This window comes from Pristis pectinata, chromosome 4 (genome assembly GCF_009764475.1).
Source record: "Pristis pectinata isolate sPriPec2 chromosome 4, sPriPec2.1.pri, whole genome shotgun sequence".
NCBI lineage: Eukaryota > Metazoa > Chordata > Chondrichthyes > Rhinopristiformes > Pristidae > Pristis > Pristis pectinata.
This window is the reverse complement of record NC_067408.1, coordinates 87,772,483-87,794,252: the sequence shown is the minus strand read 5'-3', so window position 1 is coordinate 87,794,252 and position 21,770 is coordinate 87,772,483. Positions and strand designations below refer to the sequence as shown.

Sequence of the window (21,770 nt, the reverse complement as noted above, 5' to 3'; positions counted from 1 at the left end):
GGTGGATTAAGTTAGTGCCCAAAAGGGACAAACAATATTATGTGAAAAAATTTGAAATGAAAGCTGATGTGAGTAAAAAAAATGGTGAGAAATTATATACTCGTGTTCAGGAGCATTTCATTTCCTTGTCCACGAAACACAATAACACGAAAATTTAGCTGACAATAGGGAAGCCAAACAATATCACTTTTCGTTGCAGGCATGTTGAGGTACAACAAAATGGGTCTTGTTGGAATTGTACATATATTTGGCGAGAACACACCGAGAGCTGCATGTGCACTTCTGTCCCCAAGAAATAATCTATTTGCCCTAAGACAATGGAACCAAGGTCCACCAGATAGGTTTCTGGGATGAGGTGCCCTTGGAGGAGGATGAGCCTATTATCAATGGTACCTAAAGCAATGGGAAATGATCTTACTGAAGTAGACAAAATCTGAAGAGTCTTAGTGGGCAAGATCTTGAAAGGTCAACACCTGGTTGGCATTTAGAATTTGGTGGCACACTGGAGAATGAAGGGTAAACCATTTAACACAGATGCTAAGAAAATGCTTCAGAGGGTTGCAAATCTTTGAATTTCTCTAATCCAAGGGATGTGGATGCCACTCACAGAGTACGTTCAGGATGCTATTCACTCAGTATGTTCAAGGCTGACAGAAGGAAATCAAGTAACATGGAACTGGGTATGAAAGCGGAGGTTACAAATCAGCCATATGTTGTTTAATTGCAAAGCAGCTTCGAGAAGATGCATGGGGTACTCTTATTTATGTTTTAAAAGCAAGTTGAACAGAGGGATTTTCGATAATGGAAATTCAATCTGATAATAATTAACAAGGTATAAATCCTTAGCATTTTATTAGAGATGGCACAAAATTATAGTCATGGAAAACCTTAATAAATAACTGGCTAAACCTCTTTTTGGGAATATTGGCCCAGTTCTAGGCATCATACTTTCACATGATTAACAAGGAAATTGCAGGTGAGAAACACCAAGGAGAAATCTGAAATATCTGTTAAGATTGCAGTTGCTGGGATCCATTTCCTCAGAGTAGGAAAGATTAAGGTGATACTTAATGTTAATGCAAGATGAGGAAATGAGAAGATTGCTAGAGCAAATGGTCATCTGGCAATAGAGTCAAGAACAGGAGGGCACAAGTTTGATAATTTCCATAGACATCCAGGAAAAGTTTTCTTTACCCCCCCAGTCCCCCAACAAGTTATGACAATGCATTGCCTGAAAGGATGACAGAAGCAGATTCAATCTCAACTTTCTATATTAACGTCTGAGCACATCTTCTAGACAAAGCGGAAATGAGAGCGAGATCAATTCAATTGGTCTTTCAAAGAGCTGGTGCGCAAACAGACTAAATAGCCTTTATGGTTCTTCTGCCCCTGCTGTCTGTGCCAATCGTCAAGCACCCATTCAAGCTAATCCCATTTTTCCTCTTATCTCCGTTAATTTCCCCCACCATCAATTTCTCCAGCCACCCACCTATGCTAGAGGCAATTTACAACTTCACAATCAGCATGTGATAACATCAGTCATATAGCACTGAAATAGGGCCCTAATGACCACCATGTCTGTGCCAACCATCCATTTACACTCATCCCACTTTATGCTCCCCAAATTCCCATTAACTCCTGGCAGATTCTACTACTGAACTAAACACTATAGGGGCAATTTAAGCAGCCAATTAACTTAGCAACCGACACATCTGTGGCACTGGCAAAGAAACACAAACACATGGGGGAAACCCACGCTGCCACGTGCAGAATGTGAAAACTCCCCACTGATAGCACCCAAGGTCAGGACTGAACCCAAGTCCATGCAACTGTCAGACAACACTACTAACCAATGTGCCATGGTATTGCCCCAAAATTTTGATGCTATAAAAAAAACCAAAAATAACATTAAAATTTTCAACAAGCTGAATTGTTTGCTTTGCATTCTATGTCCTTCCTACTTGTTTAAAATTGGCAATCACTATTAGTTTTACATCTTCCCAAATAATGAAGTTCAAACCTTCCAACTGTGTGTCCTCTCATCTCCAGATCCATAGTTTAACACAAATTTTGATATCCTGCTCCTTGACACTGATCAACTTGCCAAAAGACAATTAAGTTGGATTTCAAATAAATCCATTTGTGAAGGAGCTCAATGAAGTTAATTCCGTTAAGATTACTTTCTGGAGTTAACATTGGTTTTGAAAAACTTACAAACCTTGTTCAACCAAATATCATTTTATTGATTTACTAACTCATTAACTCCAATCAATTTTCCCAACTTCCATTACATTGGATTTCTAAGTAATCATTCTTATTTAGATCATGTTGATATAATAACTATAATCAAATTTACACTCCTGAAAATTGGATTCAGTAAAAGTCTATGCAAACATTAGACAGCCAGACATGATGAAGAAAAAGAAAACAATGTTCATTTAACATGGCTTTCAGGGTTCCAAATAAATGACAACAGTGGAAATTGTTTCAGAATTGTTGTAAAGATATTTTTAATTTTAAAATAAAAATGAATTACATCCTGGACGTCTAAATACTGTATGCAGGGAATAGCCAATTATTTTAACAAATTTACTCAGATAAATAAAAGCAATCCTGTTACTCTGCATTGGGGAATAATACCAAAACCAATGTACTGCAGATACATGAGACTGCAGATGCTGGAAACTGGAGCAAAAATCTCCAATCTACCCATCATCCTTCACCCCCTCCCCCCACTCAGTCCACGTATCACCTCCTGTTCCCTACCTCACCCTTCTGTTTATACTAGCTATCTCCCCTCTCCATGCTCAGTCCTGATGCAGGGTCTCAACTGAAACATTGACAATTCCTCCCCCTTCCACCACCACCACCACCCCCCACCCCGGCAGATGCTGCTCAACCTGCTGAGTTCCTCCAGCAGTGCTTTTTTGCACCGACATGCTGTGACCAGGTCAATGTTCCATTATCTCAGTTATCTGTCCCATATCACAGATATGGATGCTAATTTTCCTGCATAAGAGTCAAGACCACCCTGGACAGTTGCAACTCATTGAGAGTTTATCCTGAAGCCCTGTGCCAAGTGAAGAATTGAAGACGTGTGCAAGTTGTGACAGATAACTTGAGAGGAATTCAACTTCATTTGCTGTTTGTTCAATCCTTGGGGCCCAGTCAAAGCCAGGCCTGAGAACCATGATCCTGCCCAAATGAGTTTCTTGATGGAACAAGATTAAAATAAAAACAGAAAATGCTGGAAATACTCAACAGGTCAAACAGCATCCGTGGAAAGGGAAACAGAGTTAATGAACTAAAACAAAGAGAAAACTAGTTTTAAGTTGCAGAGAGTTGGGACAGGATGGAATGGACAAGGATTTGTAGTGATAAGTTGAAGAAGCCATCTGGCTGATGTTAATGAGGACAGTTAGGAAGAGAAAACAAGAGAATCATTAAAGTCTGAAATGCAAGTCAGAGCTGCAGGAAAGGTAGCAGATCGGACAATATTAGTGGAGAGAGAGGAAAAACAGTGAATATTGCAGACAGATAACCTACAAAGCAAGCAAGCTACCTGAAACTGTTGAATTTGATATGAAATTCAGGTGGCTGCAACATACCCAAATAGAATATGAAGTACTGTGCATCAAGATTATACAGGGTCTCATTAACATAACGTAGAAGGCCACAGAAAGATAGGTCAGAGAGTAAGTGGGAACAGGACAGAGAAGTAACTCGAAGCTTAGGGTCATCCCTGCAGGCTGAACAAGGGCCCTCCACAAAGCAGTCAACTGATCACATTTGGTTTTTCCAAAGTAGAAGAGACCATGAATGCCTTACTTGAAATGTAAGTGAATCAGTACTTCACTTGAAAAGACTGTTTACATTCTTGGATGATCAGAATGGAGTTAAAGAACAGGTGGTGTATTGCTTGAAAGTGCATGGTAAACTGTCATAAGGGGGATGGTTAGTGGACATGGAAGTACAGATCGGAGATTTGTAAAAGGGTAGGGAAGGAATCTCGTTGAAGGTAGCAGAAATTGCGAAAGTTGAATGTGAAGGCTGGTGGGCTGCAATGCAAGGACCAGAGGAACTCTACCTTTGCTCTCACTGGGAGGAGGGGGCCTGAGGGCATAGATGTGGGAAATTGATGAGATGTGGTTGAATGCAAGCCACAGTCAAGGAAGGAAGACATTGCAAGGGTACTTGCATGGAAAGTCTTGCCATTGGGAAGATAAGATGAAGGCAGAGGAACTGGGAGAACAGAATCAAGTCCTTACAGGAGTCAGGGTGGGAGATTGGGCTTGTAATGGATGTGTCAGTAACTTAGCACGTGAAACAGAGACAGAGAGATTCAGAAAGTGAAGAGTGAGAGATAGACAGTCTGAAGTTGATTATAGGGTGGAAATTGACAGCAAAAATAATGAAATACGCGAATTTTGATTGATTGCAAGAAGTGGCACCAATACAATCCCAAAGAACCAAAAAACTGATAATTGTTTGCTGCCTGCAGTCTAGTCACTGTTGCAGACTGCTCCACATAGAACAGCCGAGCAACAATGTCAGCAGAAAGTTGACAGCCTTGTAGCAGCAGAAGAGGAGATGTGGGTTGGAGCCAAGCAGTGGAATCCATGTCAGTCCACTAGCAGGACCCATGCCCATCACCCACTGCGAGCAACATTGGATGGCCTGCTGCCATTTTCCCCAGGATTTGAGAAGAGGGTGGGTACTAAGATTCAGGCCTTGGGGGTGATGGGGGAAAAGTGAGCACAGCTATTAACACTGCTGAGAAAGCTTGCGGTGAAACACAAGTCTGGGGCAAAAGGTAGGGGTTTGGCTCAAAATGCGAGATCTTTTACTTGGGCTGCAGTTATTGATTTAATGAAGTTTTTGGTTTGTCCCTGGCAGGGCTGCACGAGTTCTAGTGGAAACAAGGCTATTGCTGCAGAGTCAGAGGGCACTCCCTTCCACTCACTGGGGCCCCATCTCCCATGCTCATCTCACTTTGTTCTGTTCGCTATGCTCTCTTGAAACTTATCCAGTTCTGTTTTCCACACTCCCTTAAAAAAATACTGAACTAGCAGTGTTTTGGAGTATTAATAGAATAACACCTGATAGTCCTTTAAATCTGCCAGTCCGGCTCCCAACTGCTGAACTTGCCAGATTAATGGAGTTTAATTGTATCTGTAATATATTACAGGATTTACTCGCAAAGAACTCGGGCAAAAGTTATTTGCAGATCCTTAATATCATAAACAAGCACAACAGGCAACGCATCAGCCACGTCAAAGGGCAGATTTTATTCCAATCAGAATTCAAATAATACGAGACAAAAATGATATTTCATAAAAGCTGAAGGGCCTCTGAAGTAAATGCAAGTGGGAGTCAACAACAACTTGAGGCTGCATTCGTTAAAAGAATATGTCAAATATTTAGAGCATTAGAGAACTTTAGACAACATCAAGGTGATTGCCAAATAAAGGCATTAAATTGTTTGAAACAAAGACCCGCACAGGCTAAGAGTGGCATACAAGATAAGGTGTTTTGAATACAAGGAACAGGAGCTGAACATTTGAGGGGACTGGACACACAAGAGCTTTTCAGATCATAAAATGCAGAGGCTGAAAAATAGAAGACTGACAAAAAAATACTGGTTTAAGTAGGGAGGTGACAAAACTGTATGAGGGCTTCAATAACAATGGATAGAGACGAGATAGAAATTGGCCAAATGTGACAGAATGTGGGGTCAGAAGTTCACCTCACTGTTGGGTACTGGGATTGGCATCGAGCGCAGTTTCAAATGAGTGGGAAGGTTGGGAATTTATTAAGCATGAGATCGGTGACTGCCATCTCACTCCAAAATATTATTTTCATCCTTGCATTTAGAATTTTAACTACTTTAGAATGGTTTCTTTAACAGTATTATTCAACATTAAAGAATTGTTAGCCAGTGGCAATTAACAGGTGATCAACTTGAAAAGAATGTAATTACCATTTTTGGGTAGACTTGAAGGCATAAAAGACATGGTTGACACAAAAATGGCGACCCAGAGTACTGCTTTGAAGATTAGGAATCTGTTAAGCAGGTCAATAAATTTTAATTAAATAAACCAGTAAAGCAGCCACTTGTCAAATGTTGATCTGAAAACAAATGTTTGATTCTTGTCCTGTAATTATACTAAAAACAAGAGAAACATTGGAGCTCTTGGTTCTGTTTACTACATACCTTGTAACGGACTAGGTGAATGTTCCTTTAAGATAGAGCATAGTGGGGTGTGGGTGTGTGTGGCGTGCTTACGTCAACAGAAGATAAAGGACATAGTGTTGTTGTTGAAGAGGTCAGTCGAAGTCAGTCAGAGGAGAGAGAGACACCAGCCTGCTAGTTTTCTCTATCGATGGATGAGAAACAATAACTGTCTACTACTACAATCCACGTATGGAAATTAGGAGCAATCTGGTGGAGTTCACTTTGTTGCTGACCTGTAGAGGGAAACAGGTATTTGTGTGGACGACCACGATTCGGATGCTTTTCGGGGTGAGGAAGTCACTGCCAAGTAAACACTGAGGTGTCGTTTGGGTTCCATCGTGGAACATTTGGATTTCGTAATTATTCTCTGTTCTCTACATCTACGTCTTATCTTCAGACAACAGTAGTTGTTGAAGAAGCCTTTGCTCATGTTTCACCTTATGGCTTGCTGAACTGAACTTTAAGAACCATTCCTGGACTTGGAGTTTGGGACTTTGCCACACACACACAAAGAGTTTAGTTTTGGGGTTAATGTTCAAGGTTTAACATTTTTACTTTTATTTTTCTTATCATAAGTAGTTATTAATAAAGTAGTTTTTAACAATGAATCATGACTCAGTGTGTTTCTTTTGTTGCTGGTTCGTAACACCTGTGTTGGTGGTAAAATGCACAATGCTTCTCACATCCTAGGGAACCACACATTGCCAGATCACTTGATCCAGAGGGAGAAGCTAGTTTAAGGTCATGCAGGCAAACTACAGAGCTCAAGAGATTTAAAAAGTAGAAGTACAGAATGTGTTAACTAGCAAAGGTACTCAAAGCAAATACAAAGCAGGAGGATTGTCCAAATGAACGTGCATCTGTCAAGATAGTGCCAGAGGATTTGAGATTTGTGGAGGAGTGGGGGCTGGTGCAAGGGAATGCAAGGCCAGTGCAAACCAAATAGATTGCACCTTCATAGGAACATAACTAATATTCTTGTGCTTATCCTTACTATTGCCACTGCGACAGGTTTAAGCCATCTTGGCAAGGGTCTGGGGATAAGCTGACGGCAGTTTTAAGCAAATTTGGGTGTTGAACGCATTAAACGTCTAGTTTTTTCCCCCCTCACTCTTCACTGTATAATTTGTATTCTGTGTGTGGTCTGTACCTACGTGCCTTTGATGATCCTGCAAGCAAGTTTTTCATTGTACCTGTTCCTCACCATATTTGTGCACGTCACTAAACTCGATGAATGAATTTGGCCATCTCCAAACTCCTAGACCTACGAATTGGCACTTTCCTTTGCAACTTGACTTCCTGACCAACAGACCGCAAATGGTAAGGATAGGAAGCAACACAAATGCCACGATTACCCGCACTGATGTTGCACTCTCATTCCCTTACTTTATTCTCTATACACTCAACTGTCTGGCCAGATTCTGTTCCAGCTTAATCTACAAGTCTGCAGATGATACCACTGGACCTCAAACAACAGCGAGACAAAGTACAGGAAGGAAATTGGGAGCCTAGTGGCATGGTGTCAACACAACAACCTTTCCCTCAATGCCAGCAAAACAAAAAAGATCTGGTCATTGATTTCAGGAAGCAAGATGGAGTACATGCCCCTCTTGGTATCAGTGGTGCTATGGTGGATATGGTTAAGAGCTTCAAAGCTCCTAGGTGTAAATATCACCAATAATTTGACCTGGTCCAGCCATGTAGAAACCACAGCCAAGAAAGCACAACAGCACCTCTGTTTCCTCAGAAGGCTAAGATATTTCAGCATGTGCCCGGTGACCCTCACCAGTTTTTACAGATGCCCCAAAGAAAGCATCCTATCTGGATGCATCACAGCTTGATATGGTAACTGCTCTCCCCAAGACCACAAGAAATTGCAGAGGATTCTGCACACAGCCCAGTCTATCACAAAAACCAGCCTCCCCTCCATTGATTCTATCGACACTTCCTAATGCTTGGGAAAGCAGCCGACATAATCAAAAGATCCCTCCTTCTCCAGTCATTCTTCCTGCCCCCACCCCCTCTTCCATCAGGCAGAAGATACAAAAGCTTAAGAACACATACTACCAGGCTCGGGGACAGCTTCTACCCTACATAAGGCTCTTGAACTGACCTCTTGTACAATAAAGATGAACTTGATTATTATTGTTTTTCCTTTAATACTCCCTCGATGTACTTATGTATGGAATCTGTTTGGATGGCATGCAAACAAAGCTTCTCATTCTATCTCGGTATATGTGACAATAATAAACCAATTTATAACTCCTGGAGTTATACAGCAAGGAAACAGGCCCTTCAGCCCAACTCATCCATGCCAACCAAGATACCTTTCTGTGTGAATTCCACACCCGCATTTGGCCCACATCCTTCAAAATCTTTACTATCCATTTACCTGTCCAACTGTCTTTTAAACATTGTAATTGTACCTGCCTCTACCATCTCCGCCAGCAGCTCATTCCATATACCCAACATCCTGTGTGAAAGATGTGCCCCTCCAAATCCCCTTAAATCTTTCCCCTCTCACCTTAAACCTTTGCCTTCTAGTTTTAGACTTCCCAACCCCGGAAGAAATAAAACATCAATGCCCCTCAATTTTATAAACCTCTCTAAGGTCACCCCTCAGCCCCTTTTGCTCCAGGGAAAACATTCACAGGCTACCCAATTTCTCCTTATAACTTAAGTCCTCCAATCCAGGCAATATGCTTGTGAATCTTTTCTGCACCCTGTCTAGCTTAATCACATTCCTCCTGAGCACAATACTCCAAGTGCAGCCTAACCAATGATGTATACACCACTAACATGACGTTCCAACTCCTATACACAAGGCCTTGACCGATGAGGTCAAGCAAATCACATGCCTTCTTCATTGTCTTGTCTACTTGCGTCACCACCTTCAGGGAACTATGCACTTGTATCCTAAGATCTCGCTGTTCAACAACACTCCAGGGCCCTGCCATTCACTATGTATGCCCTGGTCTGGTTTAACTTCCCAAAATACATCACTTTGCACTTGTCTGAGTTAAATTCCATCTGCCATTTCCCCAATTGATCTAGATCCTGCTGTAACCTCAGACGACCTTCTCCTATACCACCAATTTTGATGTCATCTGCAAACTAATCATGCCATCTACATTCCCATCCAAATCATTAATATTTATGAAGGACAATAAAGGACTGAGTACCAATCCTTGTAGCACACCACCAGTTACAGATCTGCAACTGGAAAAGCAACCCTCCACTACCACCCTCTGCCTCCTATCATCAAGCCAATTTTGTATCCAATTTGCTATCCCACTCTGGATCCCATGTATTCTAACCCTCTGGACCAGACTACCATGTGGGACCTTGCTAAAATCCATACAGACAACATCCACCACCCTGCTCTTGTTAATTCTACTGGCTACTCCTCAAAGAACAAAAAGGTACAGAATTCTCAAAATGCATTCAAAACAACTTTTTAAAATTAGTACATAGCAAACTTAACAAGAGAAGAGGCAATATGGAAAGCTTGGCAGTGGCATGAGACTGCGAATATAATTCAGTTGGATTTAGCAACAAAAAAAACTCAGAACTACTATTGAGGACAGTCTAAGAATCAAAGTTGTAAACTGGAGTAAGACCAATTTTACCAAACTGATTTAGACGAAGTAGACAGGAGACAGCAGCTCTATGGGAAGCATTCAAGGAACAAAAAGAGTTCAGATCAAGTTTGTTCCCAATAAAATTATAACAATTAAGTTGTTCTCTGCAACTCAAAATACACTAATTTCTTATTTTTTCTTACTCTGATGAAAGATCAACAACCTGAAATGTCTTCTGTTTCTGACCATTAATGTTGCCTGACCTGCTGAATTTTATTTTTGTGTCATTAACACCTTGAGTGTTGAAGTGCAGGGAGGTCATGCTGCAGCTGTATAAAATGCTAATTAGGACACAGCTGGAGAATGTGTAGAGCTCTAGTCATTACACTAGAGAATCATTCTAAAGAGAGTGAAGAGGAGATGTACGCATGTAAGCAAAGCGAGAGAATTACAGTTATGAAGATAGAAATACAAGGCTAGGGCTGCTTCCTTTGGAACAATGGAGTCTGAAGGAAGATTCACTTGACAGGATAAAGACAGTAGACAGGAAGGGACTATTTCTGCCCATGGGGTAGAAGGCTTAGAAAGATGCAGAGGTGCAATACTTCACTTCCTTTAAGGGCCATGAACACAAACCCTCATCACATTTAAAAAGTAACTGGATGAGCAGTAACCCGCAAGGCCATGCACAGATGAGAAATGCGATTAACCCAACTCAATGGCCTGACTTCCTCCTTTTGTGCTTTAGTTTTCTACAAATACAAATATACTAAAAATTCTTTCTTTGCCTTCAAGTTCAATTTGAAGATCCACACCTCAGGGGCCTGTTCTTATCAATTTTGGCACTGCATCATCACAAAAGCACATTTCACCCTCAACATTATGGTTATTGATAGCATTGAAACTGAATGCAGACATTTACAGTACCCCAATGTTCAGTAACAGCTGACAAGCTATAAGTTTCTAGATAGCCAGTCTCAATCATCAGATAAATACATCACTTATGATAGTTATAAGTAATTAACATCCAAGTTAACTGTTTACTTTATCAAAATCTGCCAAATAAACACTATAAATCCTTTTAGTTTCACATAGTAAAGCAGTTGTAAGTCTTTTTGTCCAGCAATATCCTACTGAAAGTTAGCAAACCCATCGACAAGATTTGCACCTGTTTAATTGTGGATTAGTATAGCCCAATGACAAGTAAAAAGTTTCAGAGCAATGAAAAGCAATGTTTAGCAAAACTAGCAATAGAAAAATAATATTCACAATCCAGAACAAAGATCTATCACTGAATCACCTTTGACATTGCTCCTGCCCTTAGACAATATTTCTTCTCGTGTAGTTCTGGTCACAGCATAATACAGAACAAGTGTTCTCTTATATTATGTGGCCAGCTGCTCTGCCAAGATAGTTTTGACAGCCAATGAAATCCCACTCTGCCACCTCAGCAACTGTCACAGCTATCACTGAAACTCAACATTCAAACATTCAAAAAGACTCACATTTTTAAAATATTTTGCAAATAATTACTAAAAGTTTAAATTATAAACGTTGAAGGACACTCAAACATAAAACAAGAAATACATTTAAACCAGCAAAATCAGCATTTCGTTCTTTCTCCCCCCAGATTTTCAGCATCTGCAACAGTTTGCATTTCATTAAATTCTTTACATTTGGCTATATATCAATCACATTCTCTGCCACGCTATAAATTCTCTTATTCTTATAAAAGAGCACAATACCCAATTTACAATGAGTTTAGATGTACTTCAGTACAGGCAAAACTATTACAATTACTTGAAGAGTAAATACAACACTACCAAGTTCAGAAAGCAAACCAAGTAAAAAAGGAGTGCAGTGCCCAGCCAATGGTATGCTGTCTTACTATAGAAATAAAAGCACGACAGAAGGCAAGATTCACACATTTTCAGTTTTGCACAGGTACACAGTACAAACCTTTGGCCCCATAGTCAACAACAAAAAAAAACTGAAGTTATATCTTAAATGCTTACCTGATTCTGTGGAAGAGGAGGCTGGGACTGGCCATCAGGAGCCTGCCCCTGGTTATCATTCCCTCCTACAGGAGAGCCACGGGTCGTGGCTGTCATAGTCGACACAGGACAGATTTTTGCAATTTTGTCTGGCTATGTGGTTGTTGAAAGAGAAAAATAAATTGCCTCCTCAATGAAAATGGGAAAACAATTTATATCTGTACATAAAAGCACCACCTCGAGCTCAGGTTGTGTTGCAGAGACCATTGCACAGCCTGAAAGGAAAAGAAAATAATTCATACCATGTGGAAAGTTCCAATACGAAAACATAGTACAAGTTTTGAAACAAATCATACCAAGCATCAATGACAGAACAGAATCAACCAATAAACAGAATCATTGGTGGTTATTAGATCTAATTAATTCTAAGAAATACAAGGGAGGTATTAAATATCAATAAGAGAAAATTTATATTAGGTAAATTAACAGGGCTGAAGGCCAATAAGTTCCCTGGACAGGATGGCATGCATCGCAGGATTCTATAAAAAGTGGCTATACAACTAGTCATTGCATTAACTGTAATCTTCCAAAAATTCTTGCACTCTGGAGGATATTAAAAGAAAGAACACCTGCCAATGTGATATTATTCAAAAAGAGTGCGAGGCAAAAAGTGGTCACTGCAGTCCAGTTAGTCCAATGTACATTTTGGGGGGAAAAAATTGTTAAATTATTAAGGTAATGGCAGAACATTTGGAAAGATGTACTCTGATCAAGTAGAGTCAGCATAGTTCCATGAAGGGGGAAAAAAAATCACATCTAATAAATGTATTAAGTGTTCTTTGAGGAAATGTCAGGCAAAGTAGACAGAGGAGATAAGCAGATGAAATGGAATGTAGCTTTTTCTGACTACAAGAGACCATGGTATTAGGAGGTAAAATATTGGCATGGATTAGGGATGAGTGGGCAAAAAGTTAGCTTGAAAGTATTACATGGGGCAATACAAACTTGTTCACTTTGGGAAGTATGATCAAAAACATCTAAATAGAGGCAGGCTACAGAAAGCTGCAGTGAAAGGGATTTGGGGAATCAGTGTACATGAAAGAAAGCCAGCAGATAATTGGAAAGGCTAACGGAATGCTGGATTTCATTGATCTTGGAGCATATGTAGAGAAGTCTCATTTCAATTGCTCAAGGCATTTGTGAGATGACATCAAGAGTACTTAGTAGTTTTATACCCTTCTATGAGGCATGACAAATCATTAATGGAGGCAGTTCACTAGGATGTTCTCAAGTATGAAGAAATAGTCTTTTGAGGATAGATTGAACAGGATATGTCCATACTCACTGGAGCTTAGAAGAATGAGAGGCGATCTTATTGAAACAAACAAGTCTTAAGGGACTGGACGATCACATCCCCCCTCAGAGGAGAGACTCAGACCAGAACACCGTGTCTCAGACTAGGGGGCAACCATTTAAGAGCAGAGATGAAAAATTGGTACTCTCAAGTGTCAAGCCTCTTTGGAATTCCCTACTCTAGAAAGCAATGGAAGTTGAATTCTAGAACATATTCGGTGGAGATGGGTAGATTTTTAATTGGTAAAGGAATCAAATGTTACAGAAACAGGACAGGAAAGTGGACTTGAGGAAAGTTATATTGGCCATAATCTTATTAAGTGGCAAAGGAGGCTCAAAGGGCCAAATGGCCAACTGTTGTTCCTATTTTTTTTAAATGGACTGTTACACAAATGTGTATTCACATGCACCAGTTAGAAACCAGCTGATGAGTGGGTAATTACGACTGTTACCACCACAGTACTGGCTATGACAGCCCATCAAAATCACTAATAGTGACACACTACATAGGAATTGCACCAATAATTAAACACAATTCAATGCCAATAGAAAATTGCACTCATTCCCAAAACATTTAGAGCAAGAGAACTCAATTAACGAACAGCCACATAGTGGTTAAGCCAGTACCCACAATGCTTGCTTTTACTAGCAAAGGCACAGAAAATGTGCATTGACATCATGTTATATCAGCAGAAAGCACCAGTCCATCAACCCTGCCAATCCATCAAAAATGCCAGTTACCATGGCATGCCAGATTTTACGCACTTGAAAATTTAAATCAGTGATGCCTTAACTAAAAACTTCCTTAATCTGCCATCCAGAAACTACTTGTACGACAGTAAAACTTCAAAGAATCATTCATTGGCTTTCAAGTCCCAAAATCTTTTGTAATAAACATCAATGGCTACAACACATTCATTTATTTTGCAATTCTTAACATTTACTGCTCAAGTTTCTTTAACCAAGTTTTGCTTTTACTTATAGTTTCCATGTTACACAAGACTAAATTCATAACATCCTAAAATGTTCTGACCAAACGGAAATAATAATGCAGTAATGATGTAACATTTGTGTTGCAGGTAATTTTCTGAGATATACCAATTAAGGCATACAAAATTCCAAAAACATGCTTTCACGTGGAATTCCAACAGCTGAGCATACCTGTCCAACACCCTCCTCCTCCTATTTTAAATTATAATGCAAACGAGTGAAAGGCAACAACAGAATTGGTTCCATGCAATCCCACATGTACTCCATCCTTCACTTAATTCCCACTGCGACAGCTCTTTGAGATAATCTATTGCCCTCAGCAGAGGTGCCAGTTTGTTAGTATAACACACCCTGAAGGACAAGAACAACTAAGGTGCACTTCATTAAGTTAACTCAGAATTTAACCAACAATATGTTATTAGGCTAAATATTCAAGTCTGATTAAGTGGCAGAGTATACAAAATTACTATACAAAATTCATCAATTCATCAACTGGTTTAAGCATTTTTCTTTGCAAATTAGCTTGCTCTACCAATTGGTTACATTAGAATTTTCCTCATTATCAAATATAATCTGAGAGAAAGGAAATAATCATATTTATTTGTTGGCTAACACGTGTACAAGGTTCATTTTGTTTTAACCTAATGAATTATATTCCCTTCTACAATGCTTTAGTGTGTATTAAGGTCTGCATTTTGAAAATTAGGAGTTTCAATAAATCCACTGAGTTATCTGCCATGTACAAAATCTAAATTTAATTTGACACAAATTTACACGGCAAAGAAAGCACATCAATGCCTCTACTTCCTCAGAAGGGTAAGGAATTTCAGCATGTCCTTGATGACTCTTACCAATTTTTATAGATGCATCATAAAAAGCACCCTATCTGGATACATTATTTGGTATGGCAACTGTTCTGCCCAAGACTGCAAGAAATTGCAGAGTTGTGAATGCAGCCTAGTCCATCATGCAAACCAGCCTCTCCTTTATTGACTCTGTCTATACTTCCCGCTACTTTAGGAAAGCAGACAACATAATTAAAGGACCCGTCCCACCCCAGTCATTCTCTTTCCTCCCATCTCCTATTGGGCAGAAGATATAAAAGCTTTAGAGCACATACCACCAGACTCAAGGATAGCTTCTATCCCACTGTTATCCAATCCTTGAACGGACCTCTCATATGCTAAAGATGAACTTGTCATCTCCCCATCTACCTAGTCATGACCTTTGTACTTTGTTTACCTGCACTGCACTTTCCCTGTAACTGCCATGCTATGCATTGTTTTGCTTTTTACTACCTTGATGGACTTCTATCTGGATGGCATGCAAAAGTTTTTCACTGCATCTCAGTTCACTTGACAATAATAAACCAAGACCAATAACAAAACAATACCAAAGCATACCTACCTTCACGCTTCCTCAAGACAAACCTTTACCCAACCTTCAATTATGCCAAAGCAATAAAACAGCTCTAATCCAAGTCATATTTCACATCTTCTCAACTTCTGAACAAAATCATCTCCCAGTGCCATTTTCCAGTTCAGTGGACCAGTCATTATTAGCTCTACCTGAGAATTCTCAAATAGTGAGATCACCTCCAGCAACACCTCTTTCTCACATCACACCATCACATTCAGAGCTCACCAATTTACACTCAGACTCCCATCTTCAACAACATACTTGCCAAAGGTAATGGCACATGGAGATAAAGCTCATCCGCATGTCCATGATAACTCCTACCATCCACTCCTTGACAATGACAGAGATGTTGTTCCTTTTGCTTACGTTCAGAGTTAGTGGATAAGTGCAGGTAGAAGATACAGAGATCAAAGCAGGTCTGATTGGGAGAGACAAAGTAACCAAAGCTTGATGACATGCTTCCAAGTGGTATGGAGGTATTCTGCAAAGTAGTAATGCTTTTAACAACAATCACAACATAAACAGCAAATAGACAAATTACAAGTTCATCTGCAAAGTGTGTTTAAAAGTCTGGGCAAAGAGAAAGCAGATAGGAGTGTAGGTGCTGGACTGCCTGCATGAGAAAGTGTTGCTAAGGGGAGGGTGGTGGTTATGTTTGTACAGTAAGCCGGGATATAGATTGAACATTCACTTGTTCCAGTTTCCTCACACATTCCAAAGAGGTATGGGTTAGGAGTTGTGGGCATGCTGTGTTGGCACCGGAACCGTGGCGACACATGCGGGCTGCCCCCAGAACACTACGCAAAAGATGCATTTCACTGTGTGTTTCAATGTACATGTGACTAATAAAGATATCTTATCTGAAAACCCAAGGAAGGCATGAAAAATTTGATGGTGGAATCATGGAAGGGCTGCTGGAAATGACAAAGATGTGTTGAATATGGAAGCTGGTGGAGTGACAGATAAGAACAAAGAGAATCTGACCATGATACTTGAAGGAACAAGGGTGAGAGCAGAAGTGCAGTTAACAAAATGGAGATTGTGCAGATTATCAGTTACTTTGCTGGGGAATCATCAGTTGAAACCACTGCCTTCTTGACCACCCATCTGAATCAAGGAAGATCTGCTTGCACTTCAGTTGGGGGTTCTGAAATGGCTAATGAGGCCAACATGGGACCCACCAACTGTGAAAGGTGGTACACAAGTTGCTCGATGTGACAGGTGGGTTATTTGGGAGGTGATACGCTTCATCTACTGTTTAAGCTGAACAAACCAATCAACGCGAAACTCTCAATGCCAACCTGAATACTCCTCTATTTTGAATAGTCATGGGCTAGGCATTCCCAGAAGTTAGTGGAGAAGTTATACTTTTCAAGGAGACTGAGAAAATCCATAGATCTCATCTATCTTCACCCAGTCATTTCTTGCTGTGAATAAGCTGAAAACTGTGTTTTGGGAGTCTGGTGTAGGGCATGCAAGTGACTTGGTTTGTCCAGTAGAGCTTAAGTGGGCCTTAATGCGAGAAATGATGAGCTGGCTGAGGTCACTGACATTAGATATTGGAGAGGCAGTGTTGGTATTATTGCAAATGACACAAAGGTTGGTGTTGTTGTGGATAGTGTGGAGGACTGTCGAAGCTTACAGAGGGATATTGATAGGATGATGAACTGGGCTGAGAAGTGGCAGATGGAGTTCAATCCGGAGAAGTGTGAGCTGGTACACTTTGGAAGGACGAACTCCAAGGCAGAGTACAAGGTTAATGGCAAGATTCTGGGTAGTGTGGAGCAGAGGGACCTGGAGGTTCATATCCACAGATCCATGAAAGTTGCCTCACAGGTGGATAGGATAGTTAAGAAAGCATATGGGATGTTAGCTTTCATAAATCGTGGGATCGAGTTTAAGAGCCATGAGGTAATGATGCAGCTCTACAAAACTCTGGTTAGACCACACTTGGAGTACTGTGTCCAGTTCTGATCACCTCATTATAGGAAAGATGTGGAAGTGTTGGAAAGGGTGCAGAGGAGATTTACCAGGATGCTGCCTGGATTGGAGAGTATAGATTATGAGGAGAGACTAAGGGAGCTAGGGCTTTACTCTTTAGAGAGGAGGAGGATGAGGGGAGGCATGATAGAGGTATACAAAATATTAAGAGGAATAGATAGAGTGGACAGCCAGCGCCTCTTTCCCAGGGCACCAATGCTCAATACAAGAGGGCATGGCTTTAAAGTAATGGGTGGGAGGTTCAAGGGAAATATCAGAGGGAGGTTTTTCACCCAGAGAGTGGTTTGTGCATGGAATGCACTGCCTGGGGTAGTGGTGGAGGCAGGTATGTTGGTCAAGTTCAAGAGATTGTTGGATAAGCATATGGAGGAATTTAAAATAGGGGGATATGTGGGAGGAAGGGGTTAGATAGTCTTAGGAGTGGCTTAAAGGTCGGCACAACATGGTGGACCGAAGGGCCTGTATTGTGCTGTGTTGTTCTATGGTTATCTCTTCTTGCTTCATGATACCTGCTGTCAGATGGACCAAGAGCTTTGTTCCCGGCACAATTTTTTTTAAACTTTGAACCCTTTTCCTCAGAAGGCCAAAGACTATGTTAGCATACTGAAGACAATGGTGAATTTCATCATCCACTCCTGCCTTTGCCAACAGATTGCTCTGGAGATACATGGTGATCTGTGTAATCCCAAGTCTCTGTGACTTTTTTTTTGTCAGAAGTTGCACAGTGGGACAAGTTAGTATTGTGCACATGTTAAACGTAGGGTCCATTCTCTCAAACGTTTCAGTGAACAAACCAACAATGACTTGGAACTTGGCCTCCCAATGTGCCCATATGCAAGTATTGTTGCAGCTCCATGACTGAAGTTTGGATGAACTTGGTCCTGGAGAAGAGATAACCTATACACGGACATGGAGAATATCACGTCAAACAGAAAATAGAGAAACTGGGAGAACAGGACAGGGTCCTTACAGGACTGACATGGGAAGTAGCAGCTCAGAGAGCAAGTGGATATTAGTTTGTCTAATCCCAGAAATGGAGACAAAGTAATTAGAAAAAGAGCTAGACAGTGTGAAGGTGAGGGAAGGGGTAAAATAACAGAGGTTGGAGAAAAATTCCAGTTCAACACATGTAAAAACCAGCATAGATACAGACAGTGATTTACTGGAAAGGTGGCCAAGATAGAAAATGAATGGGACTGGAACAGAATGTTCCACGTTTACTACAGAGATAGGTATAGCTAGGATCAATTTGGATTTCTGCAACAACACTTTTTAATTGGAGAAAATCATTAGAGGAGATGTTAGATTAATATAGAAACAAGTTGAGCCATGTGGAAAAGAATGCAATTTGACCTGGCCACTAATCAAGCAGTAAACCTCGTAGTAGAACAATAGGTTCTCAAAGTGAGGGGACTAGGAAAGTGAAAACTGTTATTAAAGTGATTGACAGGGTCAAATGTCTCACAGATAAACGTGGAAAGAGACCAAAACTCTGCAGTCCAACAAGCTAAAACAATGGGTCTCCTGAGGCAAACCTGCTTTTGAATCCCAGCATATACATAAATATGTTTAAGTGTGTGATAATGATGCAATGAGGTTGGAAGCCTTGCATGTTCTCAGAGGTGACTTAGTCGGAGGCACCGATGTTCAGTGATGTAGCCACGATCGAGATGGAGGTATGAGGTGGCATAAAAGAACAGTCATTCAGAGTCTCCAAAGTAGAGGGTAGATCACCAACAGTTACATCTGACATGGCAGCTAGTTTAAGACAGTGTTTGGGTTGGACTTTAACGAACAGAGTTTGTAAGTTCCTTCAGGTTCAACCAGCATCTCCTGCATTTATAAAGGTGGGTGCTATGGGATGTGGAAGGGGCAATGGTGGTGATTTAAATTGAGAGGTATGGTGCTGAGGAGGGACTGATTCATTATGGAATCGGGTTACAATCAATTTCCTCAGCACTATGCAGGGGACGCAACAGGACCCTATCACCTTCTCTCTTCCCGCTCTCCATGGTCATGCATTCCAATAACACAATTAATTTGAACTTTCAAATTAATACACTATTCATAATAGTCATTGTTACGTTAGTGAGACCATAACAGCTTAAGTATGCCAATTGATCCCTTGAGTCTGCTCCACAATTCAATAAGATTATGGTTGATGCACTCTCGATCTCAGCATCAATTTCCTGTTCTTTCCCCACACCCACTGACTTCTTTATAGCTCAAATATCTGTCAAGCTCCACCTCTACAGCTCTCTGGCATAGAAAATTACTAAGAGTTATGAACTACAGAGGATACATTCCTTCTCACCTTTGTTTTAAATGAGCAAACTCTTACTCTGAAACTATGCTCCCTAGTTCTAGATGCCCCCTATTAGGGGAAGCATCTTCTCAGCATCCACCCTGAAAAAACCCTCAGAATCTTTTATGTCAAGATCATTACTGATTCTTTTCAATTCCAATGAGTATTTAGATAAATGCTGTCAACCTTTCTTACATCAACCCTTTTCATCCCAGGAATCAACCTGGTGAACTTTCTCTGCATTATCTCCAATGCAAGTTTATCCTTCCCTCAATAGAGGCCAAAACTGTATGCAGTAAGCCACGTGCAGTCTCACATGCACCTTAAAAATTGCATCAAAATTCACCCACTTTTATACTCCATACTGCTTGCAATAAAGATCAACATTGCATTAGTCTAATTACTTGCTGTGCTCTTCACATTTCATTCACTAGGACCCACAGATCCCTTTGTACTACAACATTTTGTTATCTCGCTCCATTTAAATAATTTTCTTTTTCCATTCTTCCTCCCACATTATATTCCACCTACCAACTTCCTGCCCATTCACTTAACTTTTCTACAGTGGCATGCAAAAGTTTGGGCACCCCTGGTCAAAATTTCTGTTACTGTGAATAGCTAAGTGAGTAAAAGACGACCTGATTTCCAAAAGGCATAAAGTTAAAGATGACACATTCCTTTAATATTTTATTATTTTTTTTATTTCCATCTTTTACAGTTTCAAAATAACAAAAAAGGAAAAGAGCCCAAAGCAAAAGTTTGGGCACCCTGCATGGTCAGTACTGAGTAACACCCCCCTTGGCAAGTATCACAACTTGTAAACACTTTCTGCAGCCAGCTAAGAGTCTTTCAATTCTTGTTTGGAGGATTTTTGCCCATTTTTCCTTGAAAAAGCCTTCTAGTTCTGTGAGATTCTTGGGCTGTCTTGCATGCACTGCTCTTTTGAGGTCTATCCACAGATTTTCGATGATATTTAGGTCAGGGGACTGAGGGCCATGGAAAAACCTTCAGCTTGTGCCTCTTGAGGGTAGTCCATTGTGGATTTTGAGGTGTGTTTAGCATCGTTATCCTGTTGTAGAAGCCATCCTCTTTTCATCTTCAGCTTTTTTTTTAAACAGATGGTGTGATGTTTGCTTCTATAATTTGCTGGTATTTAATTGAATTCATCCTTCTCTCTACCAGTGATATGTTCCCCGTGCCACTGGCTGCAACATAAGCCCAAAGCATGATCGATCCACCCCCGTGCTTAACAGTTGGAGAGGTGTTCTTTGCATGAAATTCTGCACCCTTTTTTCTCCAAACTTTCCTGCATCCTCACCACAAAATTCAGCATCAGAAGTTTGCAAAAGAACATCTAAACAAGCCTGATGCATTTTGGAAACAAGTCCTGTGGACTGATGAAGTTAAAATAGAACTTTTTGGCCGCAATGAGCAAAGGTATGTTTGGAGAAAAAAGGGTGCAGAATTTCATGAAAAGAACACCTCTCCAACTGTTAAGCACGGGGGTGGATCGATCATGCTTTGGGCTTGTATTGCAGCCAGTGGCACGGGGAACATTTCACTAGCAGAGGGAAGAATGAATTCAATTAAATACCAGCAAATTCTGGAAACAAACATCACACTGTCTGGAAAAAAGCTGAAGATGAAAAGGGGATAGCTTCTACAACAGGATAACGATCCTAAACACACCTCAAAATCCACAATGGACTACCACAAGAGGCACAAGCTGAAGGTTTTTCCATGGCCCTCACAGTCCCCGAACTAAACATCAAAAATCTGTGGATAGACCTCAAAAGAGCAGTGCATGCAAGACGGCCCAACAATCTCACAGAAGCCTTTTGCAAGGAAGAATGGGCAAAAATCCTCCAAGCAAGAATTGAAAGACTCTTAGC

General features: G+C 40.6%; 1 protein-coding gene across 1 annotated transcript in view; it reads right to left on the bottom strand.

The window, feature by feature from the left end:
• Positions 1 to 21,770, bottom strand: part of usp9 (ubiquitin specific peptidase 9) — a 196,747-nt gene that overhangs the window by 151,961 nt on the left and 23,016 nt on the right. The window contains 1 exon segment of the mRNA XM_052015032.1: positions 11,832 to 12,085. Within this exon segment, the coding sequence (XP_051870992.1) occupies positions 11,832 to 11,927 (96 nt within the window). The 5' untranslated portion in view covers positions 11,928 to 12,085.